This window comes from Sylvia atricapilla, chromosome 20 (genome assembly GCF_009819655.1).
Source record: "Sylvia atricapilla isolate bSylAtr1 chromosome 20, bSylAtr1.pri, whole genome shotgun sequence".
Classification (NCBI taxonomy): Eukaryota; Metazoa; Chordata; class Aves; order Passeriformes; family Sylviidae; genus Sylvia; species Sylvia atricapilla.
Window position 1 is genome coordinate 9,416,964 of NC_089159.1, and position 26,820 is coordinate 9,443,783.

The 26,820-nt window shown below is 49.5% G+C and overlaps 3 protein-coding genes and 1 long non-coding RNA gene across 5 annotated transcripts; 3 read left to right on the forward strand and 1 right to left on the reverse strand.

Annotated features, from left to right (window-relative positions):
* The first annotated feature begins 4,231 nt into the window (after positions 1–4,231).
* Positions 4,232–5,293, forward strand: LOC136370310 (lysophosphatidic acid receptor 1-B-like). The gene has a single exon (XM_066333685.1). The coding sequence runs from the start codon at positions 4,304–4,306 to the stop codon at positions 5,273–5,275; it is 972 nt and encodes a 323-aa protein (XP_066189782.1). The 5' UTR covers positions 4,232–4,303; the 3' UTR covers positions 5,276–5,293.
* Positions 5,294–6,704: 1,411 nt separating this feature from the next.
* Positions 6,705–7,909, forward strand: ZNHIT3 (zinc finger HIT-type containing 3). Its single transcript, XM_066333538.1, has 4 exons — positions 6,705–6,816; positions 7,043–7,074; positions 7,142–7,285; positions 7,432–7,909. The coding sequence occupies exons 1-4, from the start codon at positions 6,737–6,739 to the stop codon at positions 7,620–7,622; spliced, it is 447 nt and encodes a 148-aa protein (XP_066189635.1). The 5' UTR covers positions 6,705–6,736; the 3' UTR covers positions 7,623–7,909.
* A 60-nt stretch (positions 7,910–7,969) lies between these two features.
* On the reverse strand, positions 7,970–25,675 carry MYO19 (myosin XIX). 2 transcript variants are annotated; one of them, XM_066333537.1, is made up of 25 exons: positions 25,606–25,675; positions 24,552–24,641; positions 22,871–23,015; positions 22,498–22,646; positions 22,156–22,269; positions 21,301–21,433; positions 21,032–21,101; positions 20,572–20,674; positions 20,263–20,359; positions 19,717–19,793; positions 19,272–19,362; positions 17,777–17,948; positions 17,516–17,589; positions 17,301–17,422; positions 15,584–15,697; positions 15,028–15,204; positions 14,029–14,175; positions 13,721–13,828; positions 13,096–13,166; positions 12,613–12,722; positions 10,728–10,879; positions 10,025–10,154; positions 9,780–9,865; positions 9,177–9,458; positions 7,970–8,759 (listed from the first exon to the last, which is right to left on the reverse strand). In XM_066333537.1, the coding sequence occupies exons 2-25, from the start codon at positions 24,561–24,563 to the stop codon at positions 8,631–8,633; spliced, it is 2,865 nt and encodes a 954-aa protein (XP_066189634.1). In that variant the 5' UTR covers positions 24,564–24,641; positions 25,606–25,675; the 3' UTR covers positions 7,970–8,630. The 2 variants fall into 2 exon arrangements, with proteins under 2 accessions (XP_066189634.1, XP_066189633.1); XM_066333536.1 differs by having other exon boundaries at positions 10,728–10,891.
* On the forward strand, positions 20,288–21,303 carry LOC136370224 (uncharacterized). The gene is made up of 3 exons (XR_010745140.1): positions 20,288–20,377; positions 20,839–21,005; positions 21,088–21,303. It is a non-coding gene; the product is annotated as an uncharacterized lncRNA (long non-coding RNA).
* Positions 25,676–26,820: the final 1,145 nt, after the last annotated feature.

The following is a 26,820-nucleotide window of genomic DNA, read 5'->3' on the forward strand; positions in this document are numbered from 1 at the left end:
CATTATCAAAGCGGTAATAAGCTGCACTGCAGTCACGTTAATTAAGCCTTTACCTGAGCTCAGAAGTGAAGGCACACTCAGACATCCCCTGCCATCTAAATAAGCAGCGCTGGTGTGATTTGATCGCTTTATTTTTGCTTTTTTTTCCTCCTAAGGGAACTCCCTGAGGTGTTTGGGTATCAGCTCTCGATGGCACCGCTGCACTTCAGGATAGAGTTCTGACCCCTTTCAAACCCCAAACTGCCCCGAGAGGCAACAACAGCACCGAAAACTGGCTGCATTCAATAAAAATAAACACTTTTGGGTATTGATCCTGAAGACTGGGAGGACCTGGGTCAGAGGAGATGATACAAAGTCAAGCAGATCCCTGGATCCCAGGCTGGTTTCTCCTGGCACAAACAGGGCAGGGAAGGACAGCTGGGAATATCAAATCCAATAAAAACTGCACTTAATTTGTGACCTTGAGACAACCAAGGCTGAGAGGTTGAGGCTGGTTTGAGCCCAAAGCTGGTCAGAGATGAGCTGGGCGTGGCCCTGCAGTGGCACAGGGAAGCACTTCCCAGGGATTTATTGAAGCCAGCTGGATTTTGGGGTCAGTGGGTGGGTGAGTGGGAATCCCACCCTGCAGAGTGCCCCTCATTTAGCTGCCTGCTGTCATCTCATTCCTTACACTTCCCATCCCACTGAGCAGCAAACCTGGGATTCCCAGAGCTCCTGGTGAAGCAGAAACATTAAAGCTTCACCTCCCATGTGCAAAGGTGAGTTTGTTCTGTTCTCCCTGAGGCTGCTGCACTGGGAGAGATGTCCCAGCACAAAGTCACGGACACCAGGGAGCAGGGATCAGATGTGTCCTGCCTTCCTCACACCCACCTCATCACTGAACCCCAGGTGTTGGTGTCCCTCCACCCAGCACAGGTTTCCCAAAGGGGTCACTCCAAACCTGGGAGGCAAAAAAAAAAAATAAATCTCCCCCAAGAGAGCGGCTGGAGAGAGGAGGAGCAGAGCTCTGTGTTTTCTAAACAGCTCCAAAAAAACCTTGGAAGGAGATCACACGCCCCGTTTGTGCCTTCCTCTCCAGAAAGGAAGGCTTTAATCTGCATAAATCGAAACATAAATTGGATAAATAGGCGCCTTATTTGTATTACTCCCTTTCCTGGCTGTTTCTTCCTTGCAGGTCTCGTGATGCCCGTGGAGAGGCCGGGCACAGGGATACTCTGAGGATCATGCCAGTGAAATTTGGATTCATGGACTGATTCTGCTGAGCTGCTCACGTAGAATGACGTTTTTTTTTGGCTGAGGTGTGGTGGCTGTGCAGAGCTGAGTGCAGGGACAAAGCAGAGCCAATGCCATTTCCCAAGGTTTGGTGTCAGCAGCTGAGAGTGTGACAGGGCAGTGAAACCCCTCATCTTTTTTTTTTTTGGGTTTTCCTGCCACTTCACAAGTGACACAAATCTCCTCTCCTCCCTGTTCTGTGGGATTCCATCTCCATCACAAGGACACCGTTTTTCCCTGCAGTTTCAGGCACAATTCCAGTTTCCCAGTGAGGTGTCAGCACAGAGGTTGCTGTGCCTCACCCCAAGGTGAGGCTTGGAGCTGCTGGGCAGGGCTGGGGCTCAGCTCCTGCATGAATTCTCTGCTTTGGGATCGATTTTGGCGTGTCCCAGCCAAAAAAAAACACCCAAAAAACAAAGGGTCCTTTCCTCCTGAGCCCTTGTGAGTCTCACTGGAGGCTGAGAGCTGCAGCTGGGGGATGCCAGCTCAGCTGGGTGCACTTGGAATTTCCACATTTAAACCATCACTAAAAACTCAGCCTGGATTCTCTGGTGTCTCTTTCTCAGTCTCTTCAGCATAGTCACTGGTTATTGTCTTCCCCACAGGCACAATCGAGAGAGAATTCCGCAAAATGAGGCCGTTTCTTACACTCACATCAACACAAACTGGGCGTTCAGATAAAGAAACGTGAATACAATCACTCAAAGAGCTAAAAGAAAAAAAAGCAATCACAGAACTAAAAAAAAAAAAAAAAAAAAAAAAAAAAAAAAAAAAAAAAAAAAAAAAAAGTTGCAGAAGGTGAAATCTCAGCAAATATAAATCAAAGGCTGCCCAGAGCAAGGCACAGTCAGTGTTTGAGGTGTCAGCCTGAGATCCTGGAGATTAGATTGTGTTCCCTGGAATCCTGTGTCACCTTAAACAAACAATGAGATTGTTCTTTCCCCGTTTATAGGATGCAGATAACGATTTCCTCGCGAGTGTCGAGTGAGGTAAGTGCAGGGAATGCTGCACAGTTCCTGGAATATGGCAGTAGGAAAATGCCCTTGAGTTGAGGTTGTTCCATGAAGAGGTTGGGCTTTACATTTAAAATATTTTTCATCTGGTTTTGAGAGCTTCAGCTGCATCCCAAAGGGCTGGGACATGTAAATCCGGGGGGGTTCTGTATATTAAAGCCCACTAAAAAAGCAGCTTCCACACCATTGTCTCCCTTAATCCAGACACATGATGGCAATTTGTGTGCAATTCTATTAGGGAAATCAGATTACAAATCTTTTGTGGAGAGCTATTTATACCCCTCGATATTACTTTAATTACATTCTGAGCTCACATCGTTTAGGGCTTGCTCCTGGAGTGCCGAATTTTCAAATTAGACCTACTCCGAGCAGCATTTTCAGGAATATTTAGAGTCCTTTTGGAGGCCAAATTCACAGGGAAGTTATTTTTAGCCGGCGGGGGGATTTTGAAAAGCTGTTTTGCCTTGTGGATGGGACAGAGCACAGGTGTCCTGTGCCCACCTGGGCACTTCTGCTGGGCAGGAAAGGATTTGCTGGGCTGGCACAGAGGTGACAGAAAGAGTGGGGCCTTTGTTCAGCAGCAACCTCACACCAGAGGATTACAAAGGGGGTTTTATCTGGGACACTGGCGGTAGGAATATTTTATAGGGTGTTAATACACCCCCAGGCTGGATTGGTTAATTCTCAGCCTTTATTTCTATGTAATCATTCCCTGGTGACCAGCTGAAATACTTACTGCTCACGGAGACCTGTGGAAAGTGTAATAATCGTATTTAAAAAGTGTATTAATTAGTTATAAAGTATTCCTAGTGCACAAAAATAGTGTGTGCTGGCTGCACGTGTTATTTCATACACTTCAACAGGAAAAAAAAAAAAAAAAGCCCTAGAATTTCATTTTTTAAACTCAAAATTACAGCCTAAATTCCTTACATTTTAAATCTATCAGAGCTCTCAGAGTTCACAGATTCCCACCCCCGGGGTTGGAATTGCTGCTGCGGTGATCAGTGCTGAGTGGAGGAGCCCAGAAACTCAGCTGAGCTGCTTATGACCAGGCTGTGGCAGAAAATCGTGACCAGTGAAGGTGAATCCTTTGCCAAGATAAAAATAATCTGTGAATTGAGTCAGAATGAACAGCGTGGCTTCACCTGGGAAATTGTCCTGCTCACCTGGACTGCTCAGCTGTTTAAAACTGTTTAAAACCTCCCTGCTCCCTCTGCACCCTGTATTTTATTCCAGCAGTGCCCTCTGCTGAGAGCACGGAATGTGTGTCCCCAGAGCTTTTTTTCTCCTCCCCCCCATCACAAGTCTCAGATATTTTCAATCTCACTTCTCAAAAATCACTGGCATTTTAAAAGATGGAGAAAGAAAAGCTACAGTGGTGCTGATGCTGGTTTGATACTGGTTTGCTAATGAATGAACCACATTAAATAAACACAAAATATCCTGCAGCAAAGGCAGGGGCAGTGACGTTGGCTGGGTTTGAGCTGTGTTATCATGGAAGGATGGAGTGGGAAAAGGGCATTTTCTGGGCTCTTGGGGCCCCAGGCTGCCGCCACAGCACTGATGTTTTATTACAGCCACACACTGTAATATTTATTACAGCCACAACCCCCCTCCAAATCCACAAAACTCTGCTCTCCCTTTTCCTGACTCTCTAATCCTTTATGATCTAATCAATTCAAGAATTAAAGCCGAATTCAATCCAGAATGAGCACTCATCTCCCCAAGCCCTGGTTTTGTTTCTTGTCAAAGGTTGCTTCCAGCAGCTCATCCGTGTGGGAAATGTGCTCCGCAGTTTGGGCTGCCCTGGCAACTCCGAGCTGATTGGCACAGCCCCCAGCTGGCAACCCAAATATTTAAAAGCACGCCTGGTTAAAGTTTAACCCCTGTCAGGACGATGATGTGGCAGCAGGAGCTGGGAGTGGGGTTCTGCGCCCGGAGATCCAGGTGGGAGCTCTCGGGGAGCATGGGATGAGCAAAGCCGGCCTGGCCAGGGGCTGGAAGGAGGATTTCCCACCATGAATGATGGATTCTCAAACTGCTCTGCCAACTACACCAAGATCTGGAGCCATTACCTGGTGCTGGCCCTGGGCATCCCCCAGCTGACCATCAACGTCGCCTCCATCATCTTCAACTGCACCGTCATCTTCACGCGCCTGGCCACCAGGGACCTGCACAAGCCCATCTCCATCCTCTTCTGCAACCTGGCTGTCTCTGACCTCTTCACCAGCTTCTCCGGCTTCTGGATCTCCATGCTGTTCATCACCAACCCCGACATCACCATCTTCGGCTCCCAGGACATGCTGGCTCCCTACTCCCTGTACACCACGTCCATCCTGTCCACCATCTACAACCTGGTGAGCATCGGCATCGAGCGCTACCTGGCCGTGGCCAAGAGCATGAGGACGAGGTTCAGGGTGGCCAGGAACCACTCCATGGCCGTGGTCTTCATCAGCTGGGTGCTGGCTTTCTTCCTGGGCTGCCTGCCTCTGATGGGCTGGAACTGCCTGCAGGCGGAGAGGAGCATCTCGGTGCTCTACAGCCCCTTCTGCGTCGACTACCTCGTCTTCATCACCCTGCCCAACGTGGTGGTGGCTTTCCTCGTGCCCCTCTTCACCTACCTGCGGATCATCCTCATCCTGAGGAAGAGGAAGCTGAGGATGCAGGCGTGTGGCCAAGCCACGGGCACCTACAAGTCGGCGGAGACGCAGGTGGCCAGGACCAGCATCTCCATCTGGCTGCTGGCGCTGGTGTCCTACGCGCCCTTCTTCGCCGGCGTCATCTTCGACGCCACCAACCAGCGCTGCCACACCGACCTCTACCCCGGGGTGTACATCTTCAGGAACTGCACGGCCATGCTCATCACCATCACCTGCCTGGGCAACCCTCTGCTCTACACGCTGAGGCTCAGGGAGCTGGGGGCCAAGCTGAAGGCTCTGCGCTGCCTCTCGGCCAACCGCGTCCGCGCCTGCGCCATCGAGAACATCTAACTGGGGAACGCTCCAGCGGCCCGGGCTGCCACCCAAAACTGCTCCAAAAATCCCCGTGGGTGCAGCCCTTGAGGATGTGGGTCGGTGGTGGGTGTGGGTTGTGGTGGGTGGTGGGAGCTGGTGGTCTCAGAGGTGTTTTCCAGCCTGGACGGCGCCGTGGTTCCTTCACTGGGGTTTGCAAAAAGCGGCTCAGGGGGTTGGGATGGAGCGTGGTGGGTTCTCCCAGCAGAGTGCTGACTGTCCCTGGTCTCAGGAAGCTCTGAGCTCCCTGCTCTGTTCAGTGGAGCTGCTCTGTTCACTGCTCTCCCTGCGGTTAAAAATAACTCCATTAACGGTGTTTGCTCTGTGCTGGCCGCCCTCACCTCCCTCTGCCCTGGGCTGTGGCTCTGGAGAGGCTGAAACAGCTGGGAAATTCCCAGGAATTTGGGGGAAAAGTGGTGTTTTACTTTCTTGTTGAGTCAGTCATATTGTGACTTTTGGCTGCTGGGTGGATCTTTATTAACAGCGCTCAGAGCTGTTTCCCTGCTGTAATTTTAATTGCTGGACGAGGTGTTTTTGTGAGATATTTTGGTGGCACGTTCATATTTCTGCTTTTGAGGGCACACTCAAGTGCCTGGCTTGTGGAATTTGTACTGTTCCAGGTGAAAGCCTTGGCTGGGCTCCTCAGGATCAGAGCTGCAGTCAAGTTGCCTGGACACAAAGAAATAAAAATGTCAAGACCAGATATTTTGTAAATGAAAAAGGTCTTAACTCCTCCCTCTCAAAAGAAAAAAAAAAGAGTTGGTTACTCAATATTTATTTAGCAGATATTATTCTGGCATATCCCAGTAGAGATGGGTGCTTATTCTTAGGGATATCACACTGGGATATTTCCTAGAAGAATCTCAATGTTTAAACTCCTTTAGACGCCTGGACTGGATAGATTTCGTGACATCAGCTCATGTGTCTGGTTCTGCACTGCTCAGCTGCTGCTCCGTGGTATTTCATCAACGCACAGCAATAAAATTCCATGAAAATCCAAACACTGATGATGTTCTCACTTTCGTGACACACAATCCCACCCACATCAGCCCTTGGGAGTTTTCTTTCCAGTTTCTTTGCTTTGTTGTTGTTTCCTCGTCGTTATCTCTCTCTCTCTCTAACTCTCTGTGTTTTTCTGTGTCCATATTTACATCTATTTATATATTTTATACATGCCCATTTCTATACCTCTATCCCTATCTCGATATATACATCTCCCCCTCCTTCTTTCCCCATATACAGAGCTATCTCTCTATATATCTATGTCCACATACCTCTCTACATTTATTTATTTATAGAAATATCTCTAAATAGCTCGATAAAACGCCCGGAGTAGGGCTGCGCTCGGCGCTGGATTAAGCGCGCCTGGCTGGCTGCGCTCGATTAGCAGCCCTGGCCGGCGGAGCGGAAGCGGAAGTGGAAGCGGAAGTAGAAGCGGCCATGCGGGCTCCGGGGCCGTGCGCGGAGTGCGGAGAGCGCGGAGCGGCGCGGTACCGCTGTCCGCGCTGCAGCACCGCTTAGTGAGCGAGGGACGGGCGGGGGGAGCGGCCCGGGGCCGTTGTCCGCGGGGCTGAGGGGAGAGGGAAGCGGGGGGCTGAGGGGAGCGGGGGGCTGAGGGGAGCGGGGGGCTGAGGGGAGCGGGGGCTGAGGGCTGTTCTGAGGGAAGGAGGGGAGCTGCGGGCGGTGCGGGGCCGGCTCCTCTCCCGCCCTTCTCGTCCGCTCTCCAGCCGATCTCTCTCCCCGCAGCTGCTCCGTGCCGTGCTGCCGGACCCACCGCGGTGAGTGCGGGCCCGGGGGTCGGGAGGGGCCGGCGCCGGCCCGGGGCTAAGGCGGGTGTGTCCGCAGAGCGCTGCCAGCCCCGGCGGGAGCGGGAGGCGGCCGGGCAGGACCCCCCTGCGGCCCCCTCCCACGGCCCCTGGAGCCTGGAGGACATCCTGAGCGAGGAGGACGAGCAGGATCGCGTCCCGCTGCAGAAACTCAAACTCCTGGGTAATTCGGGGAGTTGGGGCAGGAATAAAACTCAGCTCGGAGCTGCAGCTTATCCCAGGCATAACTAAAAGCATTAAAAGTTGTGTTTGTCCCTTTGAAGAGTTACTCAGGCACGGCTGTAACTCTTTTTTTTTCCCTCGGTGCAGGGGAATCAGAGGAGCTGAGGGATTTGCTGCTGAACCCGCACCTGCGGCAGCTGCTGCTCACCCTCGACCAGGCGCAGGACAAAAGCTCCCTCATGAGGAAGCTGATGCAGGAGCCGCTGTTCGTGGAGTTTGCAGATTGCTGCCTGGGCATTGTGGAGCCTCCTGAGAAGGAGAACGTTCTCCCCGAGTGAGCTGCTGTGGCAGTGTTTTGTGGGGTTTCTTTTTCCTTTTTGTTTCTTGTGGCTTGCCAGCAGCCAGAGCTGCCCCACCGTGTGCCTTGGCCACTCTACCCGTGGGTGTCAGTGCTCTGATTTCAGTTCAGAGCTGCCAAACAGGGGCAGGGTTGTGTTGGGACACATTTTTACATCCTGGGGATTGAACCTGATCCTCTGTGGAATTCTGTTGGCACAGAAGTGCTGACAGCCACGGGAAATGTTGCTTCACGGTGATAATATTAAATATATTCACATTTATTTTACTCCACGAGTACTCTGAAGTGGTTTTGTTCACTGAAGGCTGTTTGGAAGGGTCAGACACCTTGACAAGGCATTGAGCAGTTTATTTTAAATGACATACACAGAGCAGCTGAACATTTTCAAGATCCATGAGCAACAAAGGGAGGCTCCAGAGCAGCCCTGGTGAGGCCCTGGGCAGGCTGGTGCTGTTTGGGGGAGCTCTGCAGACACCTGGCAGCTCTGAGAGCTCACACATTTTGGTCCTGTAGATAAAAGCAAGAGCCTTGCTTTTCCCTGAGACATCTGCCCTTAGTGCTGGCTGCTCCTCACTCCCTTGGGGACACTCTCAGGATGGCTGTAGCAGGAATCAGGAATATTTATTTGCATTATTTGCTCTGTCACGAGCAGCCTGTGGCTGGTGCAGGCAGTGCCAGCAGCGTTCAGTTCAAGTATTCATTGCTTCAAGCACCTGATCTGTTTGAATTGATTTGTTCCCATAGTGTGGGGATTTCCTGTAACGTGTGGGGGAGGAGGAGCTGCCCCCTCACACTCTCTAAATGTAATTTAATGTATATTATAACGTGTATTATGATGTGTGTGATAACCTGTGTTCATTCCACCCCGATGGACGGACAAGGCAGCGCTGTGGGAGCTCTGAGGTAGCAGCAGAAGTGGACACTGAGTGATTTGAAAGCAGCAGCTTGCAGGGAGCCCTCCCTGGAGGCCGAGGCCAGGGGGGCAGAGCTATGTGGGCAGCAGCTCCTTTCTGTCCAGCAGGATCTGGTTGAACCCCGTGATGGAAAACATCTCCCTGTGGGGGCTGACGTTGGCAAAGTGCAGGGGGGACCTCCTGCAGTGGAACCTGACAGAGCCCTGCAAGGACAAGAGGGGGAGAGTTTTCAGCCAGATGTGCAGCTGGTTTTCTTACTCACATTTAGTTCTTGAGGAGGTGAAGCCACCGGTGGACTCCTCCAGAGGAGTCCACCACAAATGGAATTAGGAGAAATGCTGGCTACAAAAGGTGCAGTGCTGTGGATGGAACCGAAACCAGCTCAGGCTCTGGAGGCTGGAGTGCTCTGCACTGAGCCTGGCACAGTTTGCAGTAGCTGTGGCACTTCCTGCACACACAATTTGAGCCCAACCCAAAAACATTCCCCCACCCAGACCCGACAGTGATTTTCTCAGGGGAGCCAGAGGATTTTCTCAGGGGAACCTGAGGCAGGTGGGAAACGCTCTCAGCCTGTGGCCCAGCTCCAGGTGCTGCAGACAGGAGGGAGGGGGTGTGGGTACCTGTGGGAGGGCTCTGATGGAGGCGATGCCACAGCCCAGGGCCCCCCTGGAGCCCTCCTGCAGCCCCCTGAGGCAGCGCAGCAGCGCCGGCGCCCGCCGGGGCCCCGTGGCACTGACAGGGGCAGCTGCCAGCACCAGCCCCAGGGGCCAGAAGTGCACAGCTGCCTGCAGGGGCCACGCCGTGTCCAGGGAACAGGGAGATTTGGCCAAGGCAGCTCCAGGAGCTGGGAACTCCTGTCCTTCCCCCTCGTCCAGCTCTGCTGCTGCCAGCGCGGCTTTCACCTGCAAAACACACAGGACAACAACGTTCTCCAGTGTCCCAGACACAACTTGGGATTGCAAAACAGCCTAAAAAAGGTGATGTGGAAGGACAGCACGCCCTGATTTCCATGCAGGTAAGGAAGGAGTGAGTTCTGCAGGATGAACCAGAAGCAGCTGTACAGGGGACCACAGTCTGGGTCCAGACTGCTGGATTTGAGGTTTGGGAAGTGACATCTGCTCTTCAGCTGGAGAAGGGTTTCCTGGAGCACTGGGTTTGTATCTCCCAGAGTCATGACTCTCTCTCGGGCTCCCTTTCAGTGCTGTCCTGTCCCCCATACTCACTGTCCACCTCCTCCAGCCACGCTGGATGACAGCAGCAGCCCTGCGCATCCTCTGGAAGCGACTCTTGGCCAGCCAGGAACGAACAGCTGGGGATGGAATGGAGACAGAGCTGAGTGCAGGGGACCTCAGCAGCTCTTGCACACAGTGTGACAGATGGCACTTAGCCCCTGGTGCCACTCTAATCCCCCAGTGTGACTGGCAATGTCCCTTACCCTGTTATTTCAGCCCCACCCTTAGCAAATCACCTGCTTGGATGAGAGTTGCAGAGCGTTTCTCCTTTGCCGCTTTCTTCACTTTAAATCTTCTCCAACAGCACTGGATGCAAAATGCCTTCTCATTTAACACCTCTGCTCTCCTGGCTTCCAGGAGCTCCAGCTGCAGTGGGGAACAGGAGCCTGGAGTTAAGGGTGGAACTGTGCTCACAACTCTTCCCTCTTTTACAGCCTCGTGGTGTTTGTCAGGGGACCTCAGCCTCACTCCAGAGTCCTGTGACTGCTGGATTTGGTTTGGGAAGTGACAGCACTTCATCAGGGCTTTTTAGGTAACGTGGGAATGAAAATGGAAGTTCTTGGGGAGGAAAGTGGAGCCTCCCCAAGTCCCAGCAGCAGCAGGTTCATACCCAGCTCCACTGAAGGGGCTGCTCCTAGGGCTGCAACCTGCAAGCTTGGCCTTTGTCTCCTTCCTCTCTTTCCCAAGGCAGCTGTGCAGCTGCTGGAGCAGGCAAATCTGTCATCTGGAGCTAAAGAAAGCTCTCATCTTTACTGGAACTCTGACAATTCTAGTGCAGCTTCTTGCCCACTCACAACACAGAGGCCATTACACAAAGTGCTTTGCTGAGCTGGGTTCTGATGGGTGCTTGAGTTAAATAATTGGATGGAAAATGCCCAATTCTGGTGAAACTGGCTTGGCAGGAGTTTTGCCTCCACCATCTGAGGCAGGAGCACTTACCATAGAATTGGCCAGGAACACTTTGGTTTTGCCACAGTAGACTGAGGGGATTTCTGCTCCATTCCCTGTTTCCTGAGCAGGAGTTTGTCCCCTCACAGCATCCTGCAGGATCTCCAGAACAGCAGCACGTGGTGCTTTGTCATCATCCATCACTGGAGCCTCACCTGGAAATGAAGCATCACAAAATCTGGAGATCAGGGCCAGGGAATTGTCTTTGCTCTGAGATTTCTTGGCTATTTAGAGGGGAAACACCTGCAGCAAGAGGGGAAGAGGAGATGGCTGAGAGCACTTGATCTGGCTGTGTTTAAGGCTAAAACGTGAGCACAGATTCCACTGGCTGCCAGTGTGGGGTGTTTTAACTGGGCTGTGGTTGGGTGCTGCCTTCTCGTCTCTCATCACCTCTGTTCTCCACAGGTAAAACTGTCATTTGGGGTAGATCCAGACTGAGACAGGGAGGGCTCAGGTGTTCTCCCATCCCAAGCATCCTACATGGAAGCACGAGAAAGCAGCAGCAGTGCAGCTAAGAACAGACTGAGCAGCTCAGTCCTAAGAAAATCACATTAAATACTCCAAACTCAAAAGCTGTGGGAGCAAAGAACAAAAGGCAGGGAACTGGTGCCTTAATGTACTGAAAAGTGCAGGAAGGGGAAACAAATTCTGCACAATTGTACAGCTGTCACAGGGCATTGGGAGCAGCTATGGGGTCCTGTACTGAGCAGGAATTTATGGCTGCAATTACAGGTTATTTAAAGCCATTTCTGGGGCACGGTGCACAATTTTCTACATTACAAACAGATGAGTCTCTTTGGAAATAGAGATAGACTTAATTCAGACCTGGAACAAGAGATTGTTGCAGGAGTTCCTGCATGCACAGGGCTGGATGGGTTTTGCATCATTCCATCCTGGATACTGTTTGCTTTTCTGCTGTAAATATTTCTAAGGAGATGAGAGCATTTTAAGGTCCTGAAAGCAAATGGAAGCAATTCTTGCTTACAGGAAGACATCTGGTGGCTCTGATGGTTGATAAGGGAACCAAAAGCTTATCCCCGAGTCTGGGCAATTGTTTTGCTTTGTTTGCAGCTTATTACCCCCTCAAGATAAAAAGGACTAAAAACCTATCACAAAGAGGCTCTGCAGTTAATGGGTTTGTAATCGAGGGGGAAAGATCCAGTGTGTGAGTAATTCTCCAGCCTGCACTTCCTTACTTCACCCCATTTCCACAGGGTGAACAGATTTCCACCAATTTTACCCATGTGAGCAGGCTGGTCCTGCTTCCCACAGCTGCTGCTTGTTGAACAGCCCCACTGGGTGAAGAGGGGATTCATCTGGGGCACAGAAAGGGGCTGCAGCAACCTTCAGTGTTAAATGTGACCACCTGAGGAGCTCCTCCTTGCAGGAGTTCACAGCAAAGGTATTACCTGTAGGCTGGATTGGGTCTGTTAAAGTCCATCCTCACTCTTGCTTAGAGAAAGAGAAGTTTGCACAAAGGTGGAAGAAGCAGCAGAGTCCAGGTAAGCTGGAAGGTCAGTGATTCAGCAAGGAAACAAGGAGAGGGGGGGAAATAAAGGAAGGAGAAGGAAGATAAGGCAAAAGGTAAGTGGTTTTCAAGTCTGCTAAAGAATCAACTGGAAATCCAATTATATTGGGTGAGGGGAACCCCAGACACCACTGTAACTGTGACTGTTCCACCCAGAAGGAACACAGAAAACCAGCAGTGAGGGGAAAGATTTTAAGAGTTAAGCAAATTAGAGACTCAGGCTGGTGATAGGTTAAAGAAATATTTTGAGAATAGTGGAGAATACAGTAATTATCTGATCTCTGTGATACCAGATGGCTGCAGTGACAATTTCACTTGATGGCAGAGGAATTACCTGAAGAAACTCACCTTTCTTCTCAGCAGGATGAGAGTTGCTTTTATCCCACACTCTTTTTTTACTGGAGCCCCAGGATTTTCTCAGGAGCTCGTAACGCTCAGTGAAACTTTGGAAAGGGATCCTGAGAGACAAATGTGCAGTGAATTCCAGGCAGGAATCATCACTGTAAATAACTGATCCTTTTTGCTGTATGGTAAATTACTGATCCTTTTTGCTGTATGACAAATTACTGATCCTTTGAAAGCAGAAAATGCCAGGATGGCTTTGTGGATCCAGAGCATGATATGCAAACAGACTGATGCCTAAATGGTCAAACAGGCCAGAAAGTCTAGAGCTTCTGAAGAAATTCAGATTTCCCAGTAACAGTAGCAAAGCCTGGGCAGGAATCGTGCTTTGTACAAAATATTTGGGGTTTTCTGCTTAGAAGCTCTTCTGAATAACTAAATGCCCCGAATTGCTATAGAAATGGATTATGCTGAAGAAGCTGGACTCACCTGACTGGGAAACCTGCTGCACTGATGCTGATGGCTTCTACTATTCCACAGGCCTGGAGCTGGCTGAGAACCTGAGGCACAAATGGAGATGTTTTAGGCAACGCTGACTTTTGTGGCAGCTGCTCCTTTGTGTGCCCTGTCCTGGGCATCCCCAGCCAGCAGTGCCCAAACCCAGCAGGGTGTGAAAAGCCAGGGCTGGTATTTCCACGCTCAGCAGATTCCACGGGTGTTTTAAGCCTGATTGCCCATCAGATGAGGTTCTCTAGTTACAGCTTTAGCATCTGCTGCTCTGCTCCCAAAGCTTCTCAGATTCCTGGACTCCAGGAGAGAGCAGGGTTTTGGTTTGAAGGTATTTGTGTGCCCAGGGCTGCTCAGATCACCTCCATCTGTTTGAAGGGCTGGGAGGGCAGCACCCCAAATCAGCCCAGCAACAAGCAAGGTGCAGCTGGAAGAGCTGCTGTGCTTAGGAGCTGTTTTGGACAAGCACCTCAGTGACCCTGAAAAGGTGTTTATCTCAAAGGAGAAAGAGCTGTTTCCAAATGGGCTGTGGAAAGAGCTTTGCAAGTGACTCAAGAGCCTAAGAAACCCAGTGCAACAGCCTGGGGAAAGGCTTTGGAAAAGTTACCTCTTCTCTTCTGAAAGTCCTGGCCTTGCAGTCAGCGTTGGGCTTGATGCAGCGGATGTAATGGGGTGTGGTTCTGCTCAAAATCTCCATCAGATGCTCCAGGGAGCTCTGCAGGAAACAAACACATGGTTCAGCAGGGCTCCTCCTCCTCAGGGACCTTCATCCACCCCACGAAGCTGCTCTTGGCAAGGATGGCTTTACAGGACAGCTTGAGCAAAAAAATCCACTCTGTGGATGCCTTCAGCAAACTGCTGATGGTAAATCCAGAAAGTTCCCAAAATTACAGCAGAAACCCGAATAGGATGTACCTTGAACTTGGACACCACTGTAACAACAGCTGCTTTGTTCTGGGGTTTGGTGTTGTTTTGGTTCTGTTCTGTCACAGGAAATAATTTTTGAAGCAAAGGGTCCTTTGAGTTCTGCAAAACGTGGAGCAGCTCTGGTGGAACAGCATCCTGCAAAGAGACATGACCCATCAGTATCTGGACCTGGCAGGCACCTGCACCTCTGAAAATAACCAAGAATTCCACATGCAGAGACAGAACAGCATTTCTGATGCCAAATTTGATGTGAGCACAGCTGCAGTTTCAAATGATGACGTGCATTCATTCATAGTCAGATTTAGGGACAGAAAACAATGTTTGGCTGAACATTCAGCAAATCCAGTCAAATGTACAACTGCTCCCAACACTGTTCTTGTTACACAGCCTGAGTGAGCTCCAGCTCTCAGGACTGCTTTAATCCCTGAAGGACAGACTGCAGCAGACATTAGAAATATTCCTTTGAATTAAGAGATGCTGTTTTATTGCTAAATAAATAATAGCACTTGCCATAACTGCTGGGGATGTCAGAGCTGAGAGGAGACCCTCCTCTCTGCAGACTTTTTCACTTTTCAGTTCTTCCCTGATGGCCAAAATTTGAGTACTTTCAGTAGTTAAGCCCATGCTCTTGTTTCTCATAAATTTACCTGAACTTTGGGGGGAATTCAGTGCTGTATTTGTATTTTTAAAAGTGCCCTGATGCCATTAACAATTCTGTATCCCCCAGGAATGGAGGAATTCCTGATTTCGTGATGGTTCACTTCATCCTCAGCTCAAAACTGCAACAAAGCATCTGCTCGTGCCAGTGGTGGTTCAGAGAATCACACCAAGAACATCACCCAGTTCCATGTGGCCTGAAGCCTTTATTTGCAGCAAGGTATGTCCAGAAAACCCAGCAATGCATACATTTGTCAGTGGTGCTTTGATTTAAATCACTTTAGGTCTGTAAGATAGTTTAAAGATTTTTTTTTTTGTGTGAACACCTACCTTATTCTTCTCCACCATTGCTGCCAGCTGATAGCAGACTTTGCCAGCATAATGTGAAATGATAAAATTGGGCTTCTTGCTAAACTTATCTCGACTTAGACACTGATTACTGGACAAGGCTTTCTCAATCCTGGTTTGGAAGAGGTCAGTGTTGGAGGGTCTGTTCAGGCGACACTCCTGCAAAGGACACACAATTGCAGCATCTCTGATTTGTCCCAAAGAACTGACTCTAGAAGCTACAACATTTAAAATTCAAATCGTAGCAATTTTACCTTTAGAGCTGCTTTTGAGTATGCAAGGCCTGAAATGTTGGGGAGGAAGAGGGGGAAAGAAGTGATTGAGGCTTCATATTTGAATCAGAACATCCAGGATCAGAGGGAAAAAGACAACTCAGAACAGGAGGAAGCAGTGGTTTGATTTTTCTGAGACTGAAGCTCTGCAGAAATTTTACAGCTGACAGGTTTTCTGTTAATTTACTGTTTATGTTTTCTTTGGTGGTGTGGGACAAATGCAGGAAACTGGGCCCGAAAAATGGAAAGGTTTACATCACACTTACCTCATTCAGCAAGGAAAAAATGCTGAGAGGATTTCCCTCTATCAGATCAAGGCAGTTCTGGTTATCCTGGTAGTTTATGAATGACCACTGCAGGCCCTCAGCTGCATATTCCTCCTGAAGGAAGAGGGAAGGGGTTATTCTGCAGCAGAGGGCACCAGAGCTCAGAACTCTGTGCCTTGGGCAGCTGATCCAAGTCCTGCCTGAGGAGTTTAATCCCAGCTCAGCTCCGGGTCAACACCAAGCTTGAGAAAATAAACCCCACACGAGGATATTCTGCCCCAGGTAGCTTTTGGGTGTGGATCAGAACCTGCTGGAACAATTTGTCAGAGGATTTGGGAACGCAGCGGGTTTATCAGAGTGTGCTGCAAGGCTGCTTTAAGAGCAAACAAAGGCCACAGTCACACAAAGCCTCTCCTGGCTGTGCTGAGATTTCCCCTGAAGGACAAGGAACAAGCAGAACTCCTTCCTTGCTGTGGGACACGGCCCCAGCCCAGCCTTTGTGTGCCAGCCTTTACAAACTGGGCTCCATTTAAAGGAAAGCCTGATCTGACAGGAAGTGCAGAGAGATACTGGTTGGAATAATTGGTACAATATTTATGCTGAATTACAGGACAAACTGTCAGCAGTGTTTAACAAGCACAAGCTCTGGGCAGTTATTTGAAAAGCCTCCTGCCAAAAGCTTGCTCAGCACAGCCACTAATGGCATTTAAGTGGTTTGGGGGACAGCCAGATCCAGAGGTAAGAGGGCAGGCAGTGAGTGGGAGGGGTGCTATAAACAGAGGTCATGGAGCCGTTTCAAGCAGAGCAATTGTGTGCTTGAACTTGCTTTCCATCTTCCCTGACCATTAACCCCTGGCATGCTGACCAGGGCAGGCAGGGAAAGCAGCCTGGCAATAGCAAAAGGCACAAACTGCAGTCAAAGAAATACTTATCTCCTGACTAAATTGACAGAACCCTGCTGTGAGGCAGGAGGTGCCAGCACACTGGTGCCATGGAGAACCACTTCCCTGATTCCAGTTAATGGCAAAGAGCATTTTGGTAATGGATCTGCAGTGGGGAGGGGGAGAGCAGCAGCCCTGGCAGGGACTCTGCACCTTGCAGGGCACTCAGAGCTGGAATTAGCAGTGTGTGAGCAGTGAGGGACTGCAGCGTGCAAAACCCCTTCTCTGCTGTGAAACAACACCATCTGTGCCCCTCCTCACTCAGGGATAAAAGCTGGTGCACACTGGGGTTTGTTTTAAAGGCATTAGCCTTTAAATTGGGTTCAGGGAGGCCTCCAGGAGGTCCCATGTACTCAGGTGACAGGGTTCTGGTGGGCTCAGCCTTCACACCAAGCTCAGCCTGGAAGTTCCCCGCTCTTTAGGAATTTTATACTTCATGGCTGTAAGTAGAATCTTCCAAGAGGATCTAAATCCAGGCTTCACTTACCCCAAGAATTTAGTCTCAAGTGTTCAGCTCTTTGAGGAAAAGCAAACAGTCTGACAGGCAGAGAACCAAAGGAGCTGGGAACAGATTCCCAGTCCCCAGGAGACAAAGCTGTGTCATTCCCACTGCCCACACTCCCCTCTTTTCCCCACTGTTCCCTCCCACTGCTTCCTGTGGCATTACTGACTGCAGGTTCCATCTGACCACGGGCACAGCAATGCAATTAAAGTGACAAAAAGATGCTGTTAGAAATCAGATATTGAAGGTTTGATCTTCAGTTTGGGGTATTTACCTGCTGTGCCTTCAGGTAGTGAGCTACAAAGTGCTGCTGCAGCTTCTCGTTGGCATAATTAATACAGAGCTGCTCCAAGTTGTTTTCAGGGAAGGCTTCAAACCCATAAACATCCAACAAACCTGGAAGGAACGTGGGAGGACAGGGAGCTTTAGCTCAGGAGCAGCTTGGAGGGCTGCAGGCCCCCGAGTTAACCCCGGGTGGGATATCCATACCTATGAAGCTGGTCCACACTGAGGGATCTGTGTAGATGTTTTCATTTATGACCAAAACCAGCCACTCAAACAACCTGCAGACAGCAACAATGGGATTAGCTGGAAGCTGCTTGCTTGCAGTAATCAGAATTGTTTCTTTTACTGCTGTTTCCATCAGTGCCACTTTGGAAGGAAGAGGAATTTCTGATGAAACAGCACCAAGTCAATCCCTCTGGCCTCCCCATCCTCTCCCAAAAACGCCCTGGATTAGCACCCCCTTACCTGGCATAGATGACTTTGGCCAGGCAGTCCCTCCTGGTCTCACACTCAGCTCTGGAGCATGGCTTCTTGAACACTTGCTGCTGTTTTCCAGCAGTGATTGTTCGAATCCTTAAAGATTCCAGGAGTTCCTCCACGGGAATCTGGAGCAGATCCCCCGTGGTCTTCACAAACTCTTGTTCAGGAGAACAAACAGTGCAAGGTTAGCTGCTGTGTGTGTGCCTCTGAAGGCATGGAAGGTGTAGAGATTGTGTAGAAAAATGCCACTTCCATCAGCTCTCCAACTCAAATGTGGATTTTGTAGAAAAATTTTGTGGTTTGTAGAAACCTTTCTACCAAGGTCCAGGAGTAAATTTTTGAAAACCAGACTCTTTTTTGGGTTCTCTCTTTAAAATGAGGGAATACCAGAAAAAGCTGAAGTTTGCCACACTAAAGTTATTTTTCTCTGTAGGTGTGTCTTTGTTACTTGTTCACCTCTTTTGAGCAGGGACCCCAAAATCCAGACAGACAAATCAGTCATGACCAGGAAGAAAGCAGAAGGATTTGGGGACAGAAAGGAAGTGTAGAAGAATGAGTATTTGCTGACAAAGCATTGAAGATCCTTCTCAGCTGACCTGTATTCAAAATTAATTGAATATAAAGTCGTTTGAGTTCAGAGAAGGTGAAATTGTAGCAGGAAACTTCACTATTCAGGGCAGTTTTAGCTCTGAAGGAAATCCAGGTCCACAAAACTCCTAAAGACATGCAGAGCAACCTCCATTTATGCTGCAGTTTAACAGATTTGTTGTCACTGGCTTTTGGCTTTTATCATGAAAACTTGCAAGCTTTCATGTGAAAAGCCCTGCTCTGCCTCTGGGTCAGATTTCTGCCAGCCCTGTGATGGCAGACTAAGATTACAATCAAGAGCCACAGTCCTGCCAATAATGCTCCTGAAATCACTGGGTAATGCTGCAGTTGCCCTGACCTGTCAGGGAAGGATATTATCTCTCAGGGCAGGGGAGCATTAGCTTTTTGTTTGTTCACAAAAACACACCGAAATGTTGCTCTCTTTGATCATCTGCTATCAGCAGGAGAGTTACTGTTTAAGTCCTTTCCTTTAATAAGGAATTCTTTCTGAATTAAATGAAGAAATTAAATGAATTTCAATTAAATAAATTCGATTTAACAATTTTAAATGGAATCAATTCAATACAGTTTAAACAAATTTATTACATTTTAAAATTAAGTTGTTAATAAAGTAATTAGACTTCTTAGTAGTTAAAAGGAATTACTAATGAAAATTAATAAGAGTTAAAATTACTCAAGTGAAAATTTGGTTGATTTAATAAATTTTAATAAATTTAATAAATGTTAATAATTAAATTTAAGAAGTAAATCTAAATTAACAAACTAAATAAAGGGAAGAATTCTCTCCATTCTTTCCTTTCTCTAATCCTTTCCCTTGGGCATCTGCACTGAACTAACCAGGCTCTGGAGCATGACATGGTTGTTGCCTCACCTTTGGTTTTGTCTTCCAGTCCACAAGGCTGAGATTCATCCACTGGATTAGAGAACTGAACATTCCCAAGGTGCAGAAGGCCTGATAACACCTGGAATACAATCAGGGATGTTTTTCAGGACAGCTCCCCCCAAGGCTGTGTCCCCTGAGCCTTCCTTCAGCCCCAGGAACAGGCCAGCTCAACATTCCTGCACAAAGGGCAGCAAACAGATCTCAAACTTCTGTGTGGGTGCCTAATGCTGCAAATTCCTGACGGCAAACTGAAATTCAGAGCTGCAGCCTTTCAATCCCAACCTGATCTTTGCCTGTGCAGCCTGATGTGGAGCTGAGGGCCCTGCAGTGAGGAGCAGTGACAGTGATTTATTCCAGCAGCAATATCCCACCCTGGGAACACATTCCCAACACCCTGAGCAAAGCCCTGTGCTGTCCCTGCTGCGTGGCTGACCTTGAAAATATTGCTCTGCGTGGCGTGGCCGATGCCCAGGTGGAACATTGCCCCTCTGGTCACCTCGAAGCAGTCCTCTGAAAAGCCAAAGAGTGCTCTTGAAAAAGCCAAGCACACAAAACAGGGGCAAGCAGAACATCTCAGCACATCCAATCCAGCTGGAATGGTCACTGGAGGGCAGGGAGGCTGGATGCTGTTTGGCTGAATCCCACACACAAGCTGGAGAAACAACCCCCTGGGTTTTTTTTTTCTGCCTCTGTCAGGTGAAGCACATGCAAAGACAAGACAGTTTCTAAACAAAGCCACAGAGGTGCAAATCTGCCAGGCCAGGACCAGCTGTTTTAAGCCAGGGGACTGATTTTAAGCTTTAAGACTTAACAGTGCCAAGTGAAACTTAAAAAGAGTCCCATTAATGCAGGTGCCTTTGCAAAACATCTGCTGTTGGCTGACCAGGGGATGGAGCAGGATGTATTTCTGCCTGCCTCCCTTTAAAGTTCCAGCCATTATTAATGGATTGATTGATTAATTAGTGAACCCAATCTTTACCATCTAAGTTTCTTTCAGAATTTGGCAGCCAGTGGTACTCAGCCCCTTCTGGAAGGTTCCACTCCAGCCTCTCCTCTGCAGTAGCACCTTTTGTGATCTGGAGACAGAAAACAAGGTAAAAATTCAATTCTGCCTTTGGTGTTTACAGCTCCCAGACAGTGAAGAATAACATACTGGGAGGATGATTTAATTTGGAAGCCTGGGAGACAGGGAAACTGGTAATTATTAAAAGTGGCAACTGTGCTAAATCTGGTGATTTCATCCCTGCTGTGTGTCAGAAATACTCAGCAAAATTAACTGGAGGCAAACCTGATAAAAAATATGGAAGTTTCTTTCATTGGGGGCCTGATAGGCAACTCTTGTTTTCTCCAGAAGGAAAGTCTGGATGGAAGCACCAGTCAGATGATGGAATCTAGAGAGGGAAAAAGAGCAAAGATTTCAACAAAACCTCTTCACAGAATCCAATCTCTTCTGAGACCAACTGACTATGAATGCTTTGCAGTTCACCTTCAGTTTTGTTCATATTTTATTCAGAATTCTTAACTACATCTCTATTTTTCCATTCCTCTCTTTTAGAGATCAGGGTGAGAGCTTGCAGAAAAAAAAAAAAAAGAAAAACAGTTTAAGCTGCCAGCAAACCAAAACATGCTCAGAAGACATTAATGTCTTTTATTCCATGGCAGATATCAGAAATAAGCTTTAAAGGAAGAAGATAATAAAGATTTAAAGGGCCAAGACAAGAGGTAAGGCTTTCCACAGTAATTCTTACCTGTCTAGCTGGAGCTGGATGTATTTCCCAAACCTGCTGCTGTTGTTATTCCGCAGGGTGCAGGCGTTCCCTGTGAAATTGCCAGTGGCAGACACAGAAAAATCAGTGGTCTCACTCTGCCAGGCAGCACATACAGGTATTTAGGGTGATCTGTCAATAGCTCCAGGATTTGAAGAGTTTGTTTTTAAGGAGAGGACCAAGAGAACAAAGGAAATCCCCAGAGTGGCCATTACTTTAGTTTGTTGTTAAAAATTTGACATGCCACTTACCAAATGCTTCCATGACAGGGTTGGAATCCAGCACTCTCTTCTCTATCCTTTCCACAGTTTCATTGCCTTTTGGGGAGAGAGCTGAGGCAGCAACAGAGGCATAGAACTTCATAAGGCAGCGAGAGGTCCAGGTCTGCAGGAGAGACATCTCTTTGTGTTTAACATGTTATGTCAGTGGAGCAGTGCTGCCTTCTGGAAACACAGTGTGCAGGTGGAGGGGAGGCTAAAGACAGGAACTGTGTCAGGTTTAGAGCTCTGGTTCAGTGGAAACTCTGTGCCACAGACACACATTTCAGTGCTGCTGCTGCAGGGGCAGTGCTCTGCTGAATGGCACCTCCATCGAGGTGTCACCATCTGGAAGCTCAGCCAGAATTAACAGTTACTGCCTTGGGATGGGATGAATGTGAGTGGAGTCTGAGTCATTAACATTCAGCAAAGCATCTTGTTCTTGGGCTTAAAAAGACCCTCAGCATTGTCCTGAGCAGGGATGGGCCAGGGCAGGAGCTGAATCCACTCTGTCCTTACAGAGGGTTTGCTGAGACTCACACAAGCTCCCTGACAGAGCAGGCTGAGGCTTACCTCAGGTGCAATTCCTGCTGAATGATTCAAACCCAGCCCTCCAGAAATGACAGATGTCACCTAAAGAGCTGCTATATTAAGCAGAGTGTGTTTAACTGCAGCAATCACTTAATGCTTCACACACATTTCAAGAGAGTCGTGCCGGGCAGATTGGCTACGTGCTGTGTCACAGGGGTTTTTAATTCATTTTTGCTCATTCACTGCACTACTCTGCACTACAAATCACTGGCAGAGCTCAGAACTCGAGAGCAATGTCAGAGAAAAACATTTCCTTACCTTCCCAGCACCACTTTCTCCACTCACAATGATGGACTGGTTCACAGGGTCCATCTGCTTTTGGACATTCCTGTAGGTTTGCTCAGCCACTGCAAAGATGTGAGGTTTCAAATCCTGCCAGTGAAAGAGAATATTCACATTTAAGAGCAGAGTAACCACACAGCTCAACAGGACAGCAAGGGTCATCTCACATTTACCTGAAGACAGCACTGCTCTTTTAACAGGACTAATATTTCACTAGAAATGGGGTTTATCCTGTGGGTGTATATTGCTCAGATAAATCTGGAGCAGTTTGACAGCTGGGCTCTGCAGAAGGACAGTGAATTCAAACACAAGGGTTACCTGAGGACAAAGTGCAACGTGGTACTCCCTCATGAGCTCAGGTGAGTAGAGGCAGGAGAAAGGCTGGAAAGGATTTAAAGCCACCAAACTGCAGCCAGCATTTGTATAGAACACGTTGACTCTGTATCTTGCTTGAAGACATTTCAGAACTGAAAAGCAACACCTCCTGTCAGCATCTTTTGCAAGGTGTGTTTGACTCTTGCTGTGCCTGTTTGTAACAAAAGTCTCAGGTGTGTTACCTACCAGGTTTAATGGAGAATGAGGTGACCAAGAGAGTGGTGTAGGTGTAATATACATAACTCCTGTGTTCATGGGGTTAATGCAGTGAGAGCAGGGAAAGGGATCCCTCAGCAGACTCTCCCTGGCTGCTCACCTGTCCTGGTTGTCACTGGATTCACTTTGGTGAGGTCGTCAAAGAGATGCAGTTCCTTTTCATCACCAAGGAAGGCTCCAACTTCTTCTTCAAATGATTCACTGAGGTCATTCTGGATGAGAGAATCTTCCCTTTGGCCATGTTCCTGGAGGGGATGTCAGATCAGCACCAGTGAGAGGTGACAAGCTGGACTTTCACCTCATCCCCTGTTCGAGCTCTTCTGCAGGAGCCAGACCTCAGCACGTGTGAGCTGCTCCTCCTCCTGCTCTGATGTTAGAGAAGTGCTCTGGCTGTGAGCAAAGGCACTCAGGAAGCGTGGCCTTGTGCTCACACTGCAGCTCTGCACTGAGACACACCGTGTTCTTTCAACTGGCTCATTTCTGAGCCTCTGCATGTCGTGCATTCAACCCAAGCAGTGCCCTGGGCTGCAGGTACAGCTGGAAGCCCCTGCAGGCCAAAACAAAAGCAGCTTTCCTAGCAGAGACTCTCATCTTCAGGGTGAAAGCTGCAGAGTGCACACACCACACAGCCAAGGCACAGGAATGGTGCTGTGGGAAGAGCTGCCCTGCCTTAGCTGAGGTTTTGTCCCCTCTTGGATCACTTAAACGATTCAAATCTCAGCCTCTGGGCTCTCCTGCCCTTGACAACGTTGTTTGGAAGGACACACTTGTATGTAATGGAAAACCAGCCAGAAGAGAGATTCCAGAACCTGTTTGCCATTTCTGGGGAAGGGAGAAGCTAGAAGAGAAAATGAAGAATGGAAGAGATGCCCTGCTTTTTGCATTCTATACATTCCTCTTCTGATCTCCTTCTCTTAGACAGAAAATTCTCCAAACTGTCCCTCTTCAGCTGTACCACAAGTTAACCAATGAACAGCATCACCTTGTTTATAGAGAAAATGCTAAATTTAGTGAGCAGCATTCCCCCTAAGTGAGCTGAGCTCATTAATATAGGGGAAATGCACTGCAAACCCCATTTAGCATATTCTTTGAAAAAAACCCACAATACTGTATTCATTTAGGAGCATTTTCATCTTTTGCAGACAGCATAAGCAGTTCATTTCCAGTAATACAGAATTTTACACAGTAAGGGAAAAAAACAGCTTAGCAATGCAGTAAAGCACTGCCATCCAAGTGATTTCTGTTTTTCTCCTCTGAATGAGCATTAAGCAGCTTGCTGCTGTCAGAGAACAGACACCACAATTAGGAAACACCCCCTGGACCTGAGGAGTTCCTGCCAATTCCCCTTTCTCCCCGTGTCCTGTATTACTCCAGGCAAGTTAAATTCACTGTGGGACTGCAAGGCCTGAGGAAGGGCTTGGTTCTGCTGCCCTGCTCAGCAGCACTGCAGCTGAGAGGATGACTGCTCAGCCAAAAGTCAAAGAATATTTGAAAATAAATCCCAACTCTTGTGTCCATTCATTTTCCTGAACAAACACCCTCAGGATGTGCTTGCTGCCTGCATTCACACCTGCCCTGTTGGAGCCCAGGGCACAACAAAAATCACTCCTGGTGTCTCTAACACAGCCCAAACCCACAGTAAATAGGTCCAGTCAAATCATGAAGCAGGGGTGTATATTCATTAGCAGTTACCTAATCTTGCCTGCATGGAAATAAGCCAAGAATTCTCTCCTGGCAGTAAAATTTAATTAGCACACACAGTTCCTGCTTTTCCTTTTTACCTGCTTTGGCATCTTGTCCAGGCCTGTGGATGGGAACACTGGAGAGAGCCTTCACTTTAGGGTACTTCATTCAAATCACACTGGAGAATGCTTAAACAGAGAAAACAAAAAGGTATTTAGATAAAAATAACTCTGGGCATGTCATTCTCCAGAGGATTCGTTCCACAAGCAAACTCCAAAGAATTCCGACAGAATTTCTGATCCCAGAGTGGCCCAAGTAACCCTGGAGCTGGAAATCCTACCCAGAGTGATGGTCATTTTCTGCTGCTCCTGCAAACAAAGCTTTTTTGGAGGGAATCGTGTCTCTCCTCTTCCAATCAGGAATAAAACGCTTTGCTTCTCTTTAATAAATCAAGTTTTCTTGGCGAGAAACTGCAACTACTTGTTGCATTCCTTCTGCTTGGAGAAACAGGACGGATCTGAGGTTCTGAGAAGCCAAAGCTTTGGGAAGGGGAGTGACTCAGAGAGAAGTTTGTGCTGTCCCCTTCCTGTTTCCTCTGAAAATCTCTGGGAGCCAACCCAAGGTGAGTCAGGCCCTTTGAATTTCTGCGATAAACGCTGAGCTCCCAGTCACACCGCCGGGGAGAATCCCGTCCTCCCTGCAGCTGCCATTGCTTCCATTCCTTTTCTATTCTAATTCCATTCTAATTTTGTTCCGTTCTATTCTAATTTCGTTCTATTATGCTCTATTCTAATTCTGGTTTAACTCTATTCTAATTCTACTCTATTCCACTCCTCCTCCTCCTCTTCCTCTTCCATTGTTATTCCCATTCCATCCCTAATTTCGCCCTTAACCCGGCACTAAAACCCCACTCGGGGTCGGTCCGGAGAAGCCCGGGCTCGCCCCCATCCCCAGAGCCCGGCCCGATCCCTGCCGTTCTCCCGGCACAGAGAGCCCTTGGTGCCGGTGCCGCGGATCCGGAGGACACGGGGGACACAGGGGACACCCAGGGGACACACGGGGGACAGACACGGCCCGTGGCGGGCACGCTGTCCCCTCAGGGCCGGCTCGGCTCGGCTGAGGCGGGCAGGGCAGGGCGGGCTCGGGACTTACCGCGGGCGGCAGCGGGGCCGGAGCGGGGCCGGGGCCGGAGCGGGGAGGCGGAACCGGGGCGGGGCGGGGGCGCTGCGGAAGCGGCGAAAGCGCGGGCGGGGAACGGGGCACGGCTTCACCGGGAACGGCTTCACCCCGGGCACGGCTTCACGCCGGTCCCGCTTTACCGGGCACGGCTTCACCCCGGGCACGGCTTCACCCCGGACCCGCATTTACCCCGGACCCACTTTACTGGGCCCGGATTTACCCCGGCCTCTATTTACGGGGCACCGCTTTACCGGGCACGACTTCACCCGGTACGGCTTCATTCCGGCCCCGCTTTACCGGGCACGGCTTCACCCCGGGCACGGCTTCATTCCGGTCCCGCTTTACCGGGCACGGCTTCATTCCGGCCCCGCTTTACCGGGCACGGCTTCACCCCGGGCACGGCTTCATTCCGGCCCCGCTTTACCGGGCACGGCTTCACGCCGGATCCAAATTTACCCCGGACCCACTTTACTGGGCCTGGATTTACTCCGGCCTCTCTTTACCGGGCACCGCTTTACCGGGTCCGGATTTCCCCGCGGCCGCGCTCTGGGCCGGGGCCGTGAGGGCGGCAGAGGCGGCCCCGGCCCCTCAGGGCTGTCCGGGCCCCTCAGAGCCGTGTCCGGGCCCCTCAGAGCCGTGTCCGGGCCCCTTAGAGCTATCAAAGCCCCCCAGAGCTATCAAAGCCCCCCAGAGCTATCGAGGCCCCTCAGAGCTATCGGAGCCCCTCAGAGCTATCGAAGCCCCTCAGAGCTATCGGAGCCCCTCAGAGCTATCGGAGCCCCTCAGAGCTATCGGAGCCCCTCAGAGCTATCGAAGCCCCTCAGAGCTATCGGAGCCCCTCAGAGCTATCGGAGCCCCTCAGAGCCGTGTCCGCGCCCCCGCTCCCGGTAAGCTCCCGCTCCGCCCCGGGGCTGAGCAGAACCCGTGATTAATTCACGCTTTTCCCCTCCCGCCGGCATCTCCCGTACGGTAAAAAGGCACTCCAAGGCTGCAGCTGCTGGGTGTAGGGACCAGGCAGCACGAAGTTCTTTAAGGTCACGTTTATACGTGTCTGTGCCGTTTATACCATAGAGGATATGGCAAAGTGTGTTCTACAGAGCAGTAAGGTTATTCGGCGTGTGAATATTTGATGGTTAGACATCTCCCTCAAAAGTGCAGGAAGCATCTTGCTGGGACACAGCAGGATGT